Source organism: Polistes dominula, unplaced genomic scaffold, assembly GCF_049000335.1.
Source record: "Polistes dominula isolate Pdom_NZ unplaced genomic scaffold, Pdom_raw_medaka contig_17, whole genome shotgun sequence".
Lineage (NCBI taxonomy): Eukaryota > Metazoa > Arthropoda > Insecta > Hymenoptera > Vespidae > Polistes > Polistes dominula.
The window spans coordinates 2466999-2485291 of record NW_028301049.1 but is presented as its reverse complement, the minus strand read 5'-3'; the positions used below and the strand labels follow the sequence as shown (position 1 = coordinate 2485291).

General features: G+C 31.4%; 1 protein-coding gene and 1 long non-coding RNA gene across 11 annotated transcripts in view; one reads left to right on the top strand and one right to left on the bottom strand.

The window, feature by feature from the left end:
* The window catches only part of LOC107068038 (uncharacterized), a 56029-nt gene that overhangs the window by 11094 nt on the left and 26642 nt on the right, over nucleotides 1-18293 (top strand). For 2 of the 7 annotated variants that reach the window (XR_016177593.1, XR_016177591.1), the window contains exons 5-6: nucleotides 5094-5323; nucleotides 6316-6454. The exons of 2 other annotated variants lie outside the window; for them this stretch is intronic. This is a non-coding gene — a long non-coding RNA (uncharacterized LOC107068038). Of the gene's footprint in view, nucleotides 1-5093; nucleotides 5924-6315; nucleotides 6456-18293 lie in introns of those variants that run through there. 3 more of the 7 variants (XR_016177595.1, XR_016177594.1, XR_016177592.1) reach the window with 3 other exon arrangements.
* LOC107068033 (luciferin 4-monooxygenase) lies at nucleotides 855-13598 on the bottom strand. 4 transcript variants are annotated; one of them, XM_089175438.1, is made up of 7 exons: nucleotides 13468-13598; nucleotides 3740-3877; nucleotides 3464-3671; nucleotides 3001-3334; nucleotides 2615-2909; nucleotides 1508-2054; nucleotides 855-1257 (listed from the first exon to the last, which is right to left on the bottom strand). In XM_089175438.1, the coding sequence occupies exons 1-7, from the start codon at nucleotides 13468-13470 to the stop codon at nucleotides 1139-1141; spliced, it is 1644 nt and encodes a 547-aa protein (XP_089031564.1). In that variant the 5' UTR covers nucleotides 13471-13598; the 3' UTR covers nucleotides 855-1138. The 4 variants fall into 4 exon arrangements, with proteins under 4 accessions (XP_089031564.1, XP_089031565.1, XP_089031566.1 ...); XM_089175439.1 differs by lacking the exon at nucleotides 13468-13598 and adding an exon at nucleotides 12658-12813; XM_089175440.1 differs by lacking the exon at nucleotides 13468-13598 and adding an exon at nucleotides 11921-12614.

The window sequence follows — 18293 nt, the reverse complement described above, 5'->3', positions numbered from 1 at the left end:
TTTTTTTTTTTTTTTTTTTTTAACTAGGAGACAAATTTTCCATAAGATTTTGTTTTTAAAACACCATTAGAACGAGTACTTAAATTTTGTATTTTTATTTTTGACTTTAACTTTAATTGCAACTTTGATAATAAATTTGAAATAAAATATATTCATATATATTAGTTATTAAAAATATTTTTTCTTCACAGTTTATTACATCTAACCTGTTACACACCTTTTTATTTAAGAGAATGGTTGAAAATGTAGAAACACCTATCTCCATAATCGTCGTAGAAGTTCGTTAGGAAAGCACCGTGAAAAATAGAATTATCGTTTTAAACCGCTTGGCCACTGGCAACTTGGAAAAGGGATGAGAGTTAAACGGCCTTCGTTCACCAAATAATTGATGCACGTCAATTAGATTTGTCAGAGGGCTATCGTTGTAATTAAATCAACAGGAACGTCAAGCACGAATGCACGCAGACGATGTTAACTACGTGTATGTATTGTATGTTCATATATGTCATATATATAAGTATTGCACATTCACGTGTCCTATGATTGCAGTTGTAAAGAGTCTCTCCTCTGATGTAAAATTTAAATTTCTCCGATAGCGGACACTGTTAATTTAAATGTACGAATCAATTTAATTGAAATTTATTTCTCATCTTTTATTTATTTTTTTTTTTACTTTCATTCATTCAATAAGATTCTTCTTAGAAGATGTAAATTATTCTAGGATTGTTTTATCCTTAAGATTGTTAATGAAATTGAACAATTTTAAAACGTGTAATCACACATTTAAATGATTACAATATTTTTATTATACGCTAATTATACTATTTCACATTTGGGGAGTTGACGTATTTGACTTGAATGCAACAGGTATCCACCACCACTTTATTTCGCATAATCCGTATATGAAACTTAAATATTATCACTGCTTGTTTGTTATATTCAATTTTCTATATTGGAAATAGTTCGAATATAAATTATGTTCTTTTATATAAAGATAACTTTATTATCAATTTATCAATTGTAAAATGTTTGATATTCTTCAAACTAATTGATTTTTCATGATATAATTTAATCTATTAGAAATATATTCCTCATAAATGTTTTAACATAATGTTAAAATATGTTTGGTTTTTTTTATTTACAAACGTGATGCCAAATTTCTAAGTTCTCGACGCATTACTTTTCCCGTTGAATTTCTTGGAATAGATTCGAGAAAATGTACTCCACCTCTCAACCATTTTTGTGGTGATAATTGATCTGCAAATGATATAATTTAGTTTTTTTTTTTACTAAACAATTAGTTTGTAAAGAAAATTTTAAAAATTTCGTCGATGATCAAAAATGAATTTGTGCTTATATTTTTCTCAATTGATTTACAATTAATTTTTATTAAAAATAAGAAACTGTGACCAAGAAAAATGTTGCATGATTTCATTTAAAATAATTAAAAAAAAAAAAATAATATATATATATATATATATATATATATATATATGGTGATACATACTTTTAACGAAATCAATAATTTCTTGAGGATTAACATTAGAATTAGGTTGTTTAGCAATAAAAGCTGTTGGTAATTCGCCAGCAAATTCATCAGGTTTTCCAGCTACAGCAACGTCTTTAACAGCAGGATGAGAAAGCAAGAGAACTTCGATTTCAACCGGTGATACCTGATAACCTTTATATTTAATAAGTTCCTTTAATCGATCGATGACATACAAGTCACCTGTTTCAGTATAATAAGCAACATCACCGGTATGAAGCCAACCATCTTTATCGATCGTTTCATTGGTAGCCTTGGGATTATTGTAATAACCTAACATTATAATGTGATCACCTTTGACACACAATTCACCTTTTTGCATAGGTCCTAAGGTTTCTTGTGTTTCAGGATTGACTATTTTACATTGTACGCCAGGTACAATGTTAGTAATTGCTGAATCGTTGTTACCAAGTTTGTTACTCATACCTGTCAAAACTGTAAGTTCTGTCATGCCGTAACCATTATCGATTGATTTTACGTTCAATCGTTTCTTTGCTTCCAATATAATCTGCAAATTTATTATTGTGTTTGTTTTAATAATAATAATAATAATAATAATAATAATAATAATAATAATAATAATAATAATAATAATAATGTTAATAATAATAATTCTATTCATTTGTTTTAAATTTACAACATTTACTTAATTATGAAAAATATTATTTGGGACGTATTGTTAATAATTAAAGAACAACATGAACTTAAAATCAATCAATGTAATTTCTACGAGACACTGTAAAAACAGCTTTCTTCTATTTCTCCCCCCTCTTACCGTAAGTAGCGTTTTATTTCCTCTTTTTTTTATTTTTTTTTTACTCAGGGAAAACGAGAAATGGTGTTCTTTGTTCACTTTTCCGCGTCTCAAATTCGACTTCCCTTTTTCCTAGAGTAAAAGTAAAAGACCGGCTTTGGCACTTAGCACTTACATTTCTTCTTTTTACTCCACTCCCCCGACCCTTACCTTTATATCTATCGTTTTCTTTCTCCTACCATTTGATTTTATTTTGTTCGTTTTCATATAAGTTATCGTACCGAACTATTACAGAAAAAAAGCGTAAGTGTTACCTCTTTTGGTAAAGGTGCTGCACCACAGAATGCTCTTTTCACGCTTCGAAAATTGTAATTAAGTGCTGACGGATGTTTGGCTAGAATGATTAATACAGATGGTACTATTGGTAACAATGTTATACGATATTTTTCGATAGATTTGAATAATAAATCTGGCGAAAAGTTTGTTATTCTTATTATTGTGCCTCCAGCGTTTGTTATCAATGCCATCACACCAAACGCATAACCGTGATAAAGTGGTAGGAACAATAACGCTCTTGCATCTGGTGTAATATCTAAGTAATTGGATGTACTGAAATTGAAAATAATTGTATTTGAAAAATTGAACCACCATCCCCACATTGATATGTTGTTTAATTTATAAAATTATTGTAAACTCTTACCCAATGGTAGTACTAAAATTTAAGAAATTCCAATGAGACAATGCAACACCTTTTGGTAAACCAGTTGTACCACTTGAACATAAAATAACAACAGGTCGTTTCTTGTTATCACCAATATCAATGAGTGTGTATCGATGATAATCTATTTCGTCATCTATAGTTTTCAATAAATTTTTTATGGTTGGTACGTTATTGTTCAATGCTTCGTCATCCAATTCGATCAATTCTATATTCCATGGTAAAGTTGGTACTACTTTACTGACCAATTTTTCTGTTCTTCTTGATACAAAGATAATACGTGGTTTTGAGATACCAAGCACGTGTTTAAGTTCAACTAAATAATAAATTTAATCATTATTGTTTAGTTTAATATTAAATCATTCGAGTTGGGGATAATTTATTCATAGTTCAAAGTGTCTAATAAAATTTAATTGAAATTTTGAATGTAATTTGTTGTACGAACTTTCTGTATAGGCTGGATTTATCGGTGCAACAACTGCACCAAGGAATATGCTAGCAAAAGCTGCAACGAACCAATTGCAATGATTTTCGGCAATGATTGATACCTTGTCTTCGATTTGGACGTTACGTTTTTTTAAAATTTCTGTTAATTTGACTGTTTTTTCCAACATATCTTTATACGTTAAAAATTGACCAGTTTCAGCATCAATCTGCAAATTAATGAATCGTTTAATTAACATTAAATAACAATTGAATTTAACAGAATTTATTTGCTTACCTCAAAAACTTTTTCATAATGTTGTCGTAATTTTTCTAAAATAAATTGTCCAAACGAAATATTTGTTTCTAAGGTTCTAGGTGGTCCTTTGAGTATTCTTGCAGCCTTAGACATCTTTGTTGAATTTTGATATTCTTTCTACCATAAAAGATGAGAATGTAATTTTTGATATTTGATGTTTAGTAAAATTTGTTAATCGTAACAGCATTAGAAATTGGTCATAATCCAATCATTATCACATAGTTTTCAGAAATGTAGTTTATTGTTGTTAGTAATGGTAATAACACTGTCACTATCAGGTGGGTTCACGTACAAATCCTATATGCTAGTTAATCGATACTAACGACAGTAATAACCCCTGCGATAACATTTCCACAGCTGTTCGAATACACCGAAGTTAGGCCAAATAAATGGATCAGAGTTTGATCTTCTAAATATCTGTTTGAATTCATAAAATTATATCCAACCCTTCAAACAATCCTATCATCCTCCTTTCGATTGTATCGTATACGACACTTGTTTTCAAATGTATCAACAAATGTTTCATTTCAAACAATCTGTCAAAAGCTAATAAATTTGTTTAGACAACAAAATGTAAGAAAAAAAGTTAGATTTAGTCTTTGATGTTGGAATAAATCAGATGAGAATAGCATTAAACAATATTGGAATATTCTTATATCTTGGAAATGGGTATATTGCTCAATGGGATCAGAGAGACCAGAGACTGTTTCAAAGGATCAGAACTAACAGGCGCAGCCTATAGAATCTAACAATGCCTTCAGGTCTATTGATATCTATTTGAACAACTAAAGACATCAGTGGATAACGATGCCATTGCAGATAAGACATGTAGCAAACGTGTTTCTAAGAGAATCGTTACAGAGTTTGTGATTTCGTTTTAGTAAATTCAAAGCAAAAGGGAGATTGAATGCTTGTGTCTATTTCATTTTGAAAATTTACAGTTCAGAAGGGAAGTTACATATTTGAACATATGTGTAACACACACACATGTACAATCTGCTATTTTTTAGATTCCATCAGATTAAAACTTTCATGTTGAATAATAGTTCATGGAACACAAATTGAAAAAGGCTTGATATTTTATTTTAAAATTTTGTCAGAGTGTTGAAGGGCATAGTTCATTGGAATACATGATATAAACATGCAAACCATGCCTTACTTAACTTACTTAACTAATTTAATATACAAAAAAATATTTAATACTTAAAATGAAACATTAATTCCCAAATTTAAGGAAAATATTTGAACTTACTTTAATTTAGCAAGAATGTCATGAAAATGTTTTGGAGTCTTGCATGTTGGTATAGAAACTGATAGAATGTGTGTATCACAGTGTTGTAGGAGGATATCCGAGACGAGAGAAGCATCCCACGTGGGATGTCGTCATCCTGTTTCTACCCTTCCCTCATTCAGTTAGGAAGGAAGGAAGGAGAAGGAGAAGGAGAAGGAGAGATGAGAATGCATTGGCGGGAATCACTGAAGTGCTGGAGATTCACTCTTTAGGGTTGGCTTCTAGTCTGGACGTGTACACGGAAGTGGTTCCATGCAGGATGGGAAGGAAGGGTAGGTAGTAAGGGTTGACCAAGGTTGTCCTGGGGATGGTGCCGCGTGCCACTCTGATTGTAGGCGGCCATACTGGGACACGCGAATCGCATACCGGCAATTCTTGGTTTCATGCGGCGTGCCTAGACACCCCTGGAATACTTATGACCGAATAGACCGAGAGACCGAGCTGGCTTACTGTTAGAGAAGGTACAAGGGAAAGGTTGAAGTGAGTTGGATGAAGGGGAAGTCCGGGAGGGAACCTGGGATGAGGTTGAGAAGGTGTCAGAGTCTCGGCTTTACTTGTACAGTTAGAGTAAAATAGAAAGAGAGAAACAGAAGGAAGGGATTGAGGTGATGAGACTGGTGGGGTGAAGAAGAGACAGGGGTTCCTTTTTATATAAAGCTTCTACGGTACCTTTCAACCTCCCCTCAGTTGGATTTTGTCTGCATAAATGATAAAAGTCTGGCGCGGAACCATTACTCGTATTCTGGCGAAAGAGTTTAAACGATGCTGTCTCTCTTGTTTCTTTTATTTTTTTTTTTTTTTTACTTTATTTTTCTTTATCTTTTTTATTTTTTCATTTTTGCAACTTGGAAGGATATAAAGACTATTTGTAACAGTCGTTTTATAGACCAACGCAATAGACAAAACGTATTTTGAAGGATATTGTTAAACTTTATTCACACTAGATCAAATTCTTATTAATCAAATAATCATTATCTTTAATTGGATTAACAAATATTGAATATTGACTTACTTATAGGAAAGTAAGTAAATATATATAAAAAAAAGCGCAAAACAAGTTTATTAGGTCTTGTGGAATAGTAGATAAACGAGAACTCGAGTTATGTATCGTTAATTACTCATAGGAATGAGAGAAGAACGGATAGATAGATAAACAGACAGAGACAGACAGATAAACAGACAGACAGAGAGACATAGACACAAAGACACACACACACACACACACGTTTACTATACTTGTGTCTGTCTTCTTAATCGTTTCCAGAACAGATCCTGAGCAATATATCTTAGAGTCTCCAGGCATATCCGTCAGAGCAGCCACAGCTGGGGATGCGATCTGCAGTTTAACCACCCACTACCACCACTACCAACATCTATCCCTTCTCCTATACAACCTTCCCTTCCACCCTATGTATCATCATCATCATCCGCGTTCGTAGTAATCGAGCGATTTCGTCGTAACTTCACTCATTCTCTTATTCGTTGCGTATTAAATGCGCGGCTAAGACTTAACGGAATTAACGATACCCTCCCTCCATCCCTTCCTGACACCCTCTTTCTCGCACTTACTTAATAAAGGATGCTTCGACGATAAGTACAACGACTGTCTGTCTGTGTGTGTGAGAATGAGTGAGAGAAAGAGAGAGAGAGGTTTCAGAATTTTGATAACATGTGACTTTATCTGGAATTCTCGAGCGCGCAGGTAGTCTGTTTACTTAAGATAATGGCGAAAGCGGAGTGCCTGGGCGTGGATGGAAGGGTGAAAGAGAGAATGAAATACACAGAGAGTAAGAGAGTGAGTGAGGCGAAAGGATATTTCAGCAGGCTACGTTGAGTTTCTGCGTGGAGATGGAAAGGAAGGTGGAGCTTTGTAGTGGGGGAGCTTTTCGAGGTATATCAGAATAGTAGTAGTAGTAGTAGGGTTGTAGTAGAAGTGAGTTGAAGGTTGGTAGCGAAGGGGCTAAATGCCAGAGAAAGAAAGAGAGAGAGAGAGAGAGAGAGAGAGAGAGAGAGAAAAGGGTAGGGGTGGTTTACCAGAGGAAGAGGGTGAAAAGACTCGTCGGAGGATGAGAGAGAGAGAGAGAGAGGGTTGCGCGTTAGGTGAAATAGGGACAGGGTTGGAGGGAGGGAGTTAGACGATGAGATTCTCTCGCAAGGCTACAAGAACTTCATTTTCCGAGCCATTACGTTCCGTCCTACCCCGTCCACCCCTTCCCCCACTTTCTTTCTTTCTTTCTTTTCTGTTTTCTTTCTTTCTTTCTTTCTTCTTTCTTCTTTCTTCTTTCTTTCTTTCTTCTTTCTTCTTTCCAACGGGTGCGTTCGCTCAACACGCGCGCTTTCGCTTAAACCACCCCTCCTTTCCCTTCCTTCCTTCCTTCCTCCGTTTACCCCTTAAATTAATTTATATCGAAATTTAAAATGACGCTCATCGGGCCGAACAATAAATAACAAGGACGAAGTCGCGCACACACACACACCACCACAATCACCATCACCATACCATTACCACCACTACTACTACTACCACTACCCCCTACAATACACACTTCTTCGGGCTATGCTTTTTCAAACGTTGCGATCTCGCTCAAGCTCGGCGATTGGTATTGTTTACGAAATTCCCTATCTTAGCTAGTGATTTAATTCTCCTTTCAATCTTTACATTATCTCTCTCTCTCTCTCTCTCTTTTCTCTTTATTTTTATCTTTATCTTTATATTTCTGTTTTGTTTTTGTAGTCTCGGTGTTATCTAGACACGTGCTACTTTATTTAATTATTGTCTAAAAACGTGATAATTACCTGAATTATTATCTGAAAGTTTAATTGCATATTTATTTGTAAATAACCGAATAAATATCACGTGTTTTTCATTGATTACAACTTGTAACTTGTTTTTTATTTGTTGATTTTGATTTCTTTTTTTGAAATATTTTTTATTATTATTTTTTTTTTGTTAATAAATATTTCATCATGCAACGATTAAAATGATGTAGTCATGCTCGTTTTAATCGCATACTAAATATTAGTTACGGATCAAAAAAAGGTGATATCGTTTGATGGAATTTTTCTGATATTTTAAAAATTTCTTTTTTTATTTTATCAGTCGCATAAGTTGAAATAAATATCAGAAATTTTATCGTGCAATAATTTGAATTGCATCGTAACCATGACTTTTGTTTTTATGATATCAATGTTAACTGAAACGTGAATAATTATGAAAATTGCATTGCAAATATTCATATTTGTTGTTTGTTTATTTTTTTTTTAAATCAGAAAGAAAATGATTGATAGTTAATTGTGTGTGTGTGTTTTTTCTCTGGTTTTGTTTTAAAATAGAAAAATAATAAAACGTGCTTTATAGATTGTGCATTTATGTGTAGCTATAAAATGATATATAACATAAAAATGTTCTTAAATGCTAGTTATATATAATTGGCAGAAGAGATGTTTCAAGGAAACGGGTCATAGGATTTTATCCTACTCGTCAGTTTTCACATTTCCGTCCTAGCTTTTGCTACCTACCTACCTACCTACCTACCCTTTTCTCAATAAACGCAATCCCATATTTTCGCTAACGTAGACATTCGTCAGCATCATTATTTCAACGTAACCACGTTCAGTATTATATATTATTACGAGTTGAAAAACTACTTGTCGATCAAATATTATATGCAAGCTTTTTTAATACTCACGTGTATCGATGAATGATTTTATTTAATTAGAAACATTATTATTTTATTTAATTTATTACATGAAATTGAATTTCGAATATATTCTATTATTATTTTTACGTTTGTTTTAATAATTCCTTTTTCGTATTTTTCTTTTTCAAATCATATTTTATTATAGTTTAAATTATTTTTTTATAAAATATTATATGCAAGCTTTTTTAATTACGCACGTGTATCGATGAAAGATTTTATTTGATTAGAAACATTTTTATTTTATTTGATTTATTACATGAAATTGAATTTCGAATATGTTGTATTATTTTTCTTCGTATATATATATATAAATATTATATAATAGAATTACATATATTTATATATTATATATAATTTATATATATTATATATTATTATATATAAAAATATTGTATAAAAGAAAATAGATATTAAAAATGGAGAAAGGAGCTTTCAAAAATATCAAAAATAAATGAATATAATTTTTAATGAATATAAAAAAATTATTCACAATATGTGGGGTTGGAAAAGGATGGAACCTTTTCCCAAAGTAAAAAATCAAACGAGTACAAAAAATTTGTATTCTTTACTTCGACGAATATTTTTTTATTGGCTGAAAATTTATTTTAATGTAAAAGAGATTAAAAGGACAAAAAGAGAAAAAACTGTTTCAGGTATTATCTAATCATTTTGTCATGTGTGTAGGATAATGAAAGGTAATTTTTTAGTCAAAGGTATGACGACACGTTGCCGAAACTTTAACAAGTTACAAAGCAATGAAGGAAAATGAGATTGTAAAGGAGGAGGATGTGGGGGTGGTGGAGGTAGAGGGAAGAGTAAAAGTAAGAGAAAGAGTCAGAGAAAGAGAAAGAGAAAGAGAAAGAGAAAGATAATAGGATGTAGAATCACATGTATGTATATATGTATGTATGTGTACATTCTGGTTGAAATAGTAGAATTTCCTGTCACTCGGAATTCTGTAATAGCATTATATACGAAGCTCTGTTCACTGTAAGGCACATTAGTATTATGCTATGCGTTACTATTCTCGTGTCATCAAGCATTAAGTGACTTTTTTAAGCTGCCTGTTCCTGCACGACGTTTTGTGATTCGGTAATTAGATTCCTTGCCGTTATTATACTACGTAGTGTAGAATTGTCAGTCCATAAAAGAGAGAAATAGAGAGAGAGAGAGAGAGAGAAAGAGAAAACAGGTTGCTAAGGTAGACCGAGAAATAGGATAATGAAGAGAAAGGTGAAAATAGATGAGGAATTGTCCAACAGAACATTCATCGAGTTCGGCATACCTTTCTACTTAATTTATGCGAATAATTAAAATAAGTATATATATATATATAATTATATATTATTAAATATATATAATTTTGTATGTATTTTATAATATAATAATTATATATTATATATTTTATATTTTATATATTATATTTATGTTATATTTTATAATATAATAATAATATATATATTATAAAAGTATACATATTATTTTAATATAGTTATTAAATTAGTTCTAGTTATATACTTATTTTAATTGATTTAATTTTTTTATAATAAATTAATTATATGTATATAATATAATAATTTTTAGAATAATTATTAATAAATAATATATACAGGTTGTCTCATATATTTGTATTCACAATTTTTCAAATATTTGCTATAATCTGACTAAAAAATACTTTATTTAATATGTTCCATATTATATTACACATTATATTATCTAATTACGTTATTAAAATTCTCTTTAGTAAACTCGTTAACAATGAACATAATAAATATAAAATAATAATTAAATTCTAGTCAATGATTATATTATTTTGATTCATACAAACAAAAACGTATTATAATTAATTCTCATAAGATGTAATTCACGTAATCGTTATACAGTTAGATTTATACCTAACTAACTTTTTGTATTCCCATTTAAACAACGTACCTCTACCATCTTCTTATTCTTATTCTCTAACAAAGTAATTAAGTCGTCGAATATTAATGAAGACCTCTGCAGTACGAGAGTAAATCGTGACGATGATGAGACGAACTAAGAAAAAAAAGAAAGAAAGAAAAGAAACGAAACGAAACGAAATGGTAGAAAGAAAATAGGGGTTGGGAGTTGGGGGTGAGTGTTGTAGAGAAAGAGTGAACGAAGGAAGGAGAGGGTGGGGTAAACGAAAAGGGGTAAAATTGGTGAAAGAAAATTCGATGAAGGAGAATGAGACAATGAACGAATGCTGTGTGTAAAACGGGTGCAATTGTCCTATAGAAACCCGTAGTGTTCTATTCCTTTTTCCTAAAAGAGAGAAAGAGAAAGAGAAAAGAAGAAATGAAAGATCAAGAGGTAAAAGAAAAAGATAGAAGATTAGAGTAGAGAGAGAATGATACGATGGGGATGAATGCAGAAAATCGTAGGTAAGAGAGACTTCTCGCAACCAACCAGCTAACAATCCTATACGCTAAAGCATATTATATTCACGTGTATAAACGTATGTATGTATATGTATCATAAAAAGCATCGTAGTAAAAAAGAGCAGAGAAAGAGAAAGAGAGAGATAGAAATAGAGTCACCTAAACCCATAGATGCATAGAAAAAGAGTGAGAAAAGGGTTGTAGGTATATATTACCGTGCACATGAGGCGACAAAGTGAAGAGGTTTTAGTTATAGGGATGTTGGTGTATTCGCGTTAATACATATGTGTGACTATATGTGTTAGTATGAGTAAAGAAGCAAGAGATAGAAAGAGAGAGAGAGAGAGAGAGAGAGAGAGAATACAGAAACGGCTGTTGCATTGTACGCGTGGTGCGAATGGCAGAGAAGAGGGGCCGTTGTGAGGGGCTAAAGTATGCAGAGAAATTGTTTTGCCCTTCCCCTAAAAGGGGGAGGGATGCTACGGCTTACCGCACCACTGTGTCATCGTTCCTTCTATGTGTACATCTTTCTTCTTTGTGTAACATTACAAGTAAGTCTCTCATGTTCGTGCACGTATACGTGCATTTGATGATAATATGTGTGTGTGTGTGTGTGTGTGTATAAGTATATGTGAATTGTAAAAGAAGAGGGTATATGAAATTGTGTTAGTGTGTGACTTTGACTAGGTATGTGTGTAAAAAGCACGCAGATAGATAGAGAGAGGTCTCTTCTATCCTTTATTGTATTTACGCGTGTACTACCAACCTTCCTGTGCACACAATATTCGATGCCACGGACAGTACTGGCCCTCGGACTATTTCTGGAACGAAACTACCCACTTTTAGGATGCTCCCGAGAATTGTTTGCAAATTTTCTACTACCCCCTGCCACCCTGCCTTTTTGTGTATACCTTTCTTGTTTTTTTTCTTTCTTTCTTTCCTTTCTCTTCCTTTTTTTTTTTGTTTTTTCTTTCTCGTCGTAGTCGTAGTCGTAGTCGTAGTCGTAGTTGTTGCTGCTTTCTCTTCTTTCATATTTCTTTTCTTTTCTTTTATTTTTTTTTTTTTATTTTTATCTTTTTCGTTCGTTATTTTTAAAAGAAGCAGAAATCTGCTAGCGGCAGTTTAAGATCTTGGAATTTTTTCATTTCAAATACAGTTGATTCGAATGTTTAATTATTATTTGATGCGAACGATGATAAATGTCAGATTTGCGCCCCCCCCCCCTCCTCTTCGATATTTTGATAGTTTCCAATTGCATACACAATTTTTAATAATTATTACGATGCATTCGCAATAGCAGTTATCGATCAAACCTATTTCACTTTTATTAGTTCATTCACTTTACTTTAACGTTAGTAAAATTAAGGTGGAAATGTACTAAATACTTGAATGTTTTCTTTTTTTTTTTGGAAAGAGGAGAATAAAATTAGAAAAGGAGAGAGATTCATTTGTTATTTAGTGTTATGTTGAAATGAAATGGGACGAATAATTGAAGAACATTACCTTGTATCAAGTATAACAGTGTATTCCCAAGACGACGTTTCGATCGATATACTGTGGAATATATTACAATGAACTTGAATGTTTCAACGCTCAATGCATACTGTAACCCGTTAAACGAGTAGTCATTGGAAATGAACGTCGTCATATGGTAAATAAAGATTATTTTCTTTATCTTCTCAGTGAACTTTCAAACCTTGATATAATTTTTTTTTACTTGTCATTATTTCAATATAAGTTTAAAGATAAAATTTTACTAAGTCATTCAAGATAATATAACTATTTCAAATTATTATCAATAGTAACTATATTTTTAAAAACTGATTTTAATTCATATATTAATAATAATAATAATAATAATAATAATAATAATAATAATAATAATAATAATAATAATAATAATATATAAAATTTCAAACATCGGAACAAGTTATTGATAATATTGTAAAAAAAAAAAAAAAAAATGATCAAAAGATTAAGTAAGAATATTACAATCTAAAGATGAAATCCTTATCGTCGTCGTCGTCGTCGTCGTCTTTCTGACGTAACCCTGATGCAACCCTCACGCATTTTGCCTTCAAATGCCTTAGCTTTAAATATAGATTTCGCGATGCCCGTAGGGCTTGGTTGCTTTGTTACAGTCCACAAACCTCTGATACCGGTGGCATACTTCAGTGTAGAATATGCCGAATACTTTCGGTATGAGAAGTAGTAGCTATACGAGGATCCTGAGAAGATCACATTCTCGCTTCCTACCAAGCGTTTACCTTGGCTTAACTCGTTTCGCGATCCTTAAAGCTACGGAATACCTACCATAAGTATGCCAGGAAACACAATCACACATACTACAAACGTTTTAAATTTCACTTACGATAATGTCACTGAACCTAACCTCTTCTCTCCCACAACTCTCACGCAAATTCCTATCTTTCAATCGAATTACATTATATATGTATACATTTTTATCTTACATTGAAATCTTATCTTATAGTAGTATTTGCACAAACTTAAGATAACATATATATTACGTATATTTATATATTGGTTCGGCAATTAAGTCAATGCTGATTTTAAAAGGCCACCTATCGACAAAATCATCAATCATTTACTTGACAACCAAATAATTTTATTTTTATCAATCTTTTCATTGATAGATTTGTGTTTTATTGATGATTTGTTAATCAGTTTTTAGATAAATCACATAGATAACAAAACTCTCGTAAGATTATTATAATTTTATCATAGTACATATCATCAATTGTATGGCCTAAATTTCTCGATTAGGAGTTCTCTGGCAATTATGTATGTGATATGATTTGGAGAATAACGGGTTGTATTAAGGTGTGAAATAAAACACGTGGTTGAGCCAATCAAAGATGCAATATTTGCTCATATTGGAAAAGCCTTACGGTATAAAAACCCTAGATGATATTTGATTTTAATAATGGGAATCAACCATGTGGCGTTGCCACGCCGGGAAATTATTGTTCGCGTGAAAAGAATATAATGGAGAGATCTCATCTCTTGTCCGCTTCGCTTACGTTCCTTTTCACCTCTCGCACGCTTTGCTTATAGCGATCACAACCGTAAAGGTTGGGGTGTTCCCTTGTTGTTCCTGGTGAATCCTTATAATCCTTTGTTGTTTCTTGTGAATCCTTATAGTCCTTTGTTGTTCCTTGTGGCCTTCTATGGTCCTTAGGTGCTGAAGATGTGTCGTCGTAGGCGTCCAGTGATGAAAAAGAAAGAGTATCCCTTTGAACAGGCCCAGCAGGGCGCATGTGGTGGGGATGTGAGAGGTGGGGATGCGAGAGGTGGGGGTGGCTATCGTTTAGCATTTCGATACTCGCTTATAGCGTAACGAGTATAGATCTAGAATCGTAATCGATGGAATCGGTGGCGCGCATTTTGAATATAGCTAGTTGCCTACGATTGTTTCGGATCGTACATCAATGATTATTTAATCGTGAATCACATCTTAATGATATAATAGATAAATAAATAAATTAAGAGTGATATAATTTCGGTAATTTTGACATCGTTAATTCGTTTATTTTTTTCTTTTTTTTAAATTTCGTAATAAAATCGAAGATAACGTTTAGGTTAGAATCTCCCTAGGTGGTGGGTGCAGAGGATTACTCGAGCGTGGGTTACGGAATAGCGAGTGCGATTTATATGACAGAGAAATCTAGTTAAACAGACTGGAAACGGTCTAAAGGCAGGGTCATAAATTACATCTCTATAGGTTATCGCTCAGGTTTATCGCGCGAAACCGCTGCTTTGCGTTTAAGACTTAGTCCCACGAATTGCTCGAATTCTGGATTATGCATCACTGTGCATCCAATTCATTATCATTTTTTTCTATTATTATTATTATTTTTTTTTTTTAATTTAATTTAAACTTGATACGTGTATTTTGTCAATTAATTGGGTCAGTATTTGTATATATTATTTATTTATTTATTTATTTTATTTATAAGATAAAAACCCATTATTACATAAACAAAAGAAACTATAAAAACAACTGAATACAGTAAAATAATATAAATATAAATATAAGATATTTAGAATGCATTTAATAAAGAATCAAAATAGTTTATATTTGATTTATTAAATATAATTAATTAATATTGTAATTAGATCATCTAACATTTTGTACGTGACTAAAATTACTTAGGTTAGATTAGTTATTTATTATTAAGCTTCATTGTGCATAATTGATCGTACATCTTCATTCATTATCGATCCACCTTTCTAACATCATTGCATTTCACATGACGGCTATAAAATAATAACCGAGATAGAAATAAACCTTACTTTTTTCCCCTGCAATTACATCCAATACCTTTCTATCACGGTGACTCATTGTTTGGTATAATAGCTACGACTAGAATAATACAGGCCATTTTTTATATTTTCTCGATGGTAGATTACGATACAGTGTTTGCTGCCAATTTTAAATGAACTAGTTTCCTTTAATGTTTATAAAAAAGAAAAACAAATAAAATTAGATCGTTCTATTTTTATTTTTATTTTTATTTTATTCGGGAGTAATAAATTATTTCGGTTAGGTTTACAAATCTTTTTCAAAAACCTTTTCTACGAACACAGCAAATTTGGAATATTTCATGTTTGTATTTTTCGAAGTAATAATTTCAAAAATATTATAAAATATTATAAATAAATTTAAAAAATTGTTTTCACAACCCATTATGAACGCAATAAATTTAAAATATTTAATTTTCTTATTTTTCAAAGAAATAATTAGAAAAATATTGCGAAATATCATAAAAAACATTTATTTTAGAAAAGAATATTAGATTAATTAACATTAATATTTGTCTTATTCTTATCAGTTGTGACATGTACCTATAGATTAGTATAAGACTGGTGTGTGTGTGTGTGTGTGTGTGTGTATGTGTGTGTGTGTATTGGAATGAAAGGAATAGAATAGAGATTTGGAATCGAAGCAAGCAAACGTTTATCTTTGGACGTTCCATGGGAGAAGAAGAAGAACCTAAGCGTAGTTGTCCAAGTTCCGATAAGCTGCCGATGAGACGTCTTCATGGTCGAATTGGTTGCCTTCGCGAATTAAGCTCAGGACGGCAACTAAAGTTCTCTTAGTGGCTGACCCGATCTCTAACTTCCACAACGTTACTGCTAATTCCAAACACCCTAGGTTAAGGGTCCTACCCTCGTAGATACGTCTATATCCCTAGATGTTCACTAAAACAAGCTTTCCCATATCTATTCGATATAAATATACTGCGTATCTATTATACTATTAAACTACCCACACCCCACTACTATTATTAATATTATATAATATTAATTATTATTATTTTAACAGTGTTTTGTACTTAAGTTTATGAAATAATTTTAGTTTTAATTTTTATTACAATTTGTATTCACAGAAACCGAATATTAATTAACATAACAATTATTATTATTATTATTATTATTATTATTATTATTATTATTATTATTATTATTATTATTACTATTTGTTTTGTATTTTAAATTATTTTTACTCGGTGTTTTGTAATTAAATTTATGCAACATTTTATTTTTTATTTTTGTTACAATTTATATTCATAGGCATTGATTATTAACTACCATCACTGTTATTATTATTATTACTATTTGTTCTGTGTATTCTTTTTTGTTTCCAATGTAGGTATATTATTTAATTATTATTTATTCTTTATAAAATATAGTTGAAAAAGAAAAAAGAAAAGAAAGGAGGGTAACGTGTTTGGCTTGAGAAGTTTTGATAAAATTTGGCTGCGTGCTCGTTGAAAATGCAAATGACCGGCGGAGGTTGGTGCCAGAGTTAATCGACGTTTATCGCCGATAATTTTGCAATTTATCATCCTCTCGCGTTTAGAATACATCGTGCGTGGTGACACGTGCCTTGAAGAAGATATAGCTATAATAATGGGGGTTATTATGGGTACGCGTATCTAGAACCACGTGGAAATTAAAGTCAACTGGAATGAAGTACCAGAGAAAGAATTTGATTGATTATTTTATAATCGTTCTCTTTCTTCTTTTAATCTCGATTAACCGAGATGAAATATTTTTCCCTCCTTCATCATACTTTTCTGCGTATCATGGCAGAAATTTATTTTTGCTTTGTTTTTTTTTTGTTTTGTTTTTTTTTTATCCTATTTTTTATCACATAGACGAATTATAGATTAGTTTATACGTACGATAATTTATCATGTACAAATTTATTTATCTATCTCATCGTTTAAAATACAAATGAGCAATTGATTAGTCTAACTTTTTTTTTTTCATTAGCCTAAGGAAAGAGTAGTTAAAGAAAGTTCAAATATCAAGAGAAGATTGTCTTCTCGATCTTGGTGCAACAATATCGGTGTAAGAAGAACGCGATCTTTCGTAATAGAAATATCCAGACCGAAACTGTTTTAGTTTCCCGCATCTACCTTGGGATCTGCATTCCAAATCCGGGTTTTCAAGTAAGATCGTGTTCGGATAAGGATCCTGGCTTGTTTGGATACGCCGAGTTATCCGAACTTAAAGTGACGGATTTGTATAATCCGGATAATCAAGGTAATTCGAGTATCGTGAAACTTTCTTTTTTTCCCTTTTTTTTTTTATTTCCCCAAATCTCATAGTCTTTTATTTGTATTTTTTTTTTTATTCGAAAACATATACAAAATACAACAAACAATTATTCAAATAATTTATCATACACGTGTACAAAAATTGTAAAACACTTTTATCTGTTGCAACTATTTATTTTTTAAAGGGTAAAATAATTAAATAATTTTACATAATATGAAAAAGGTTATAGATTTTTAGATAACAAAAATAAATTAATAAATAAAATATTAAATAACCAAATCCTATAAATACAAATTAAATAAATCCGATAATCACGTTAATTATTATTATTCCAAACATTTAACATTGTACGGATATAAATTCAATGAAAATATTGAATTATTATTATTATATTTAAAGTTAAGAAGTTGGATGAAAATTTTCCTAACAAATTTCTAAAGCTCGATTTAAGGCGCCATCGAAGCGTCCAAGTTGCAAAGATATCGGTGTGAGCTTTTCGCAGTGAGTTTAGTTGGAAAGTGGTTAATATAGAGTATGGAATAGGAGGGTTG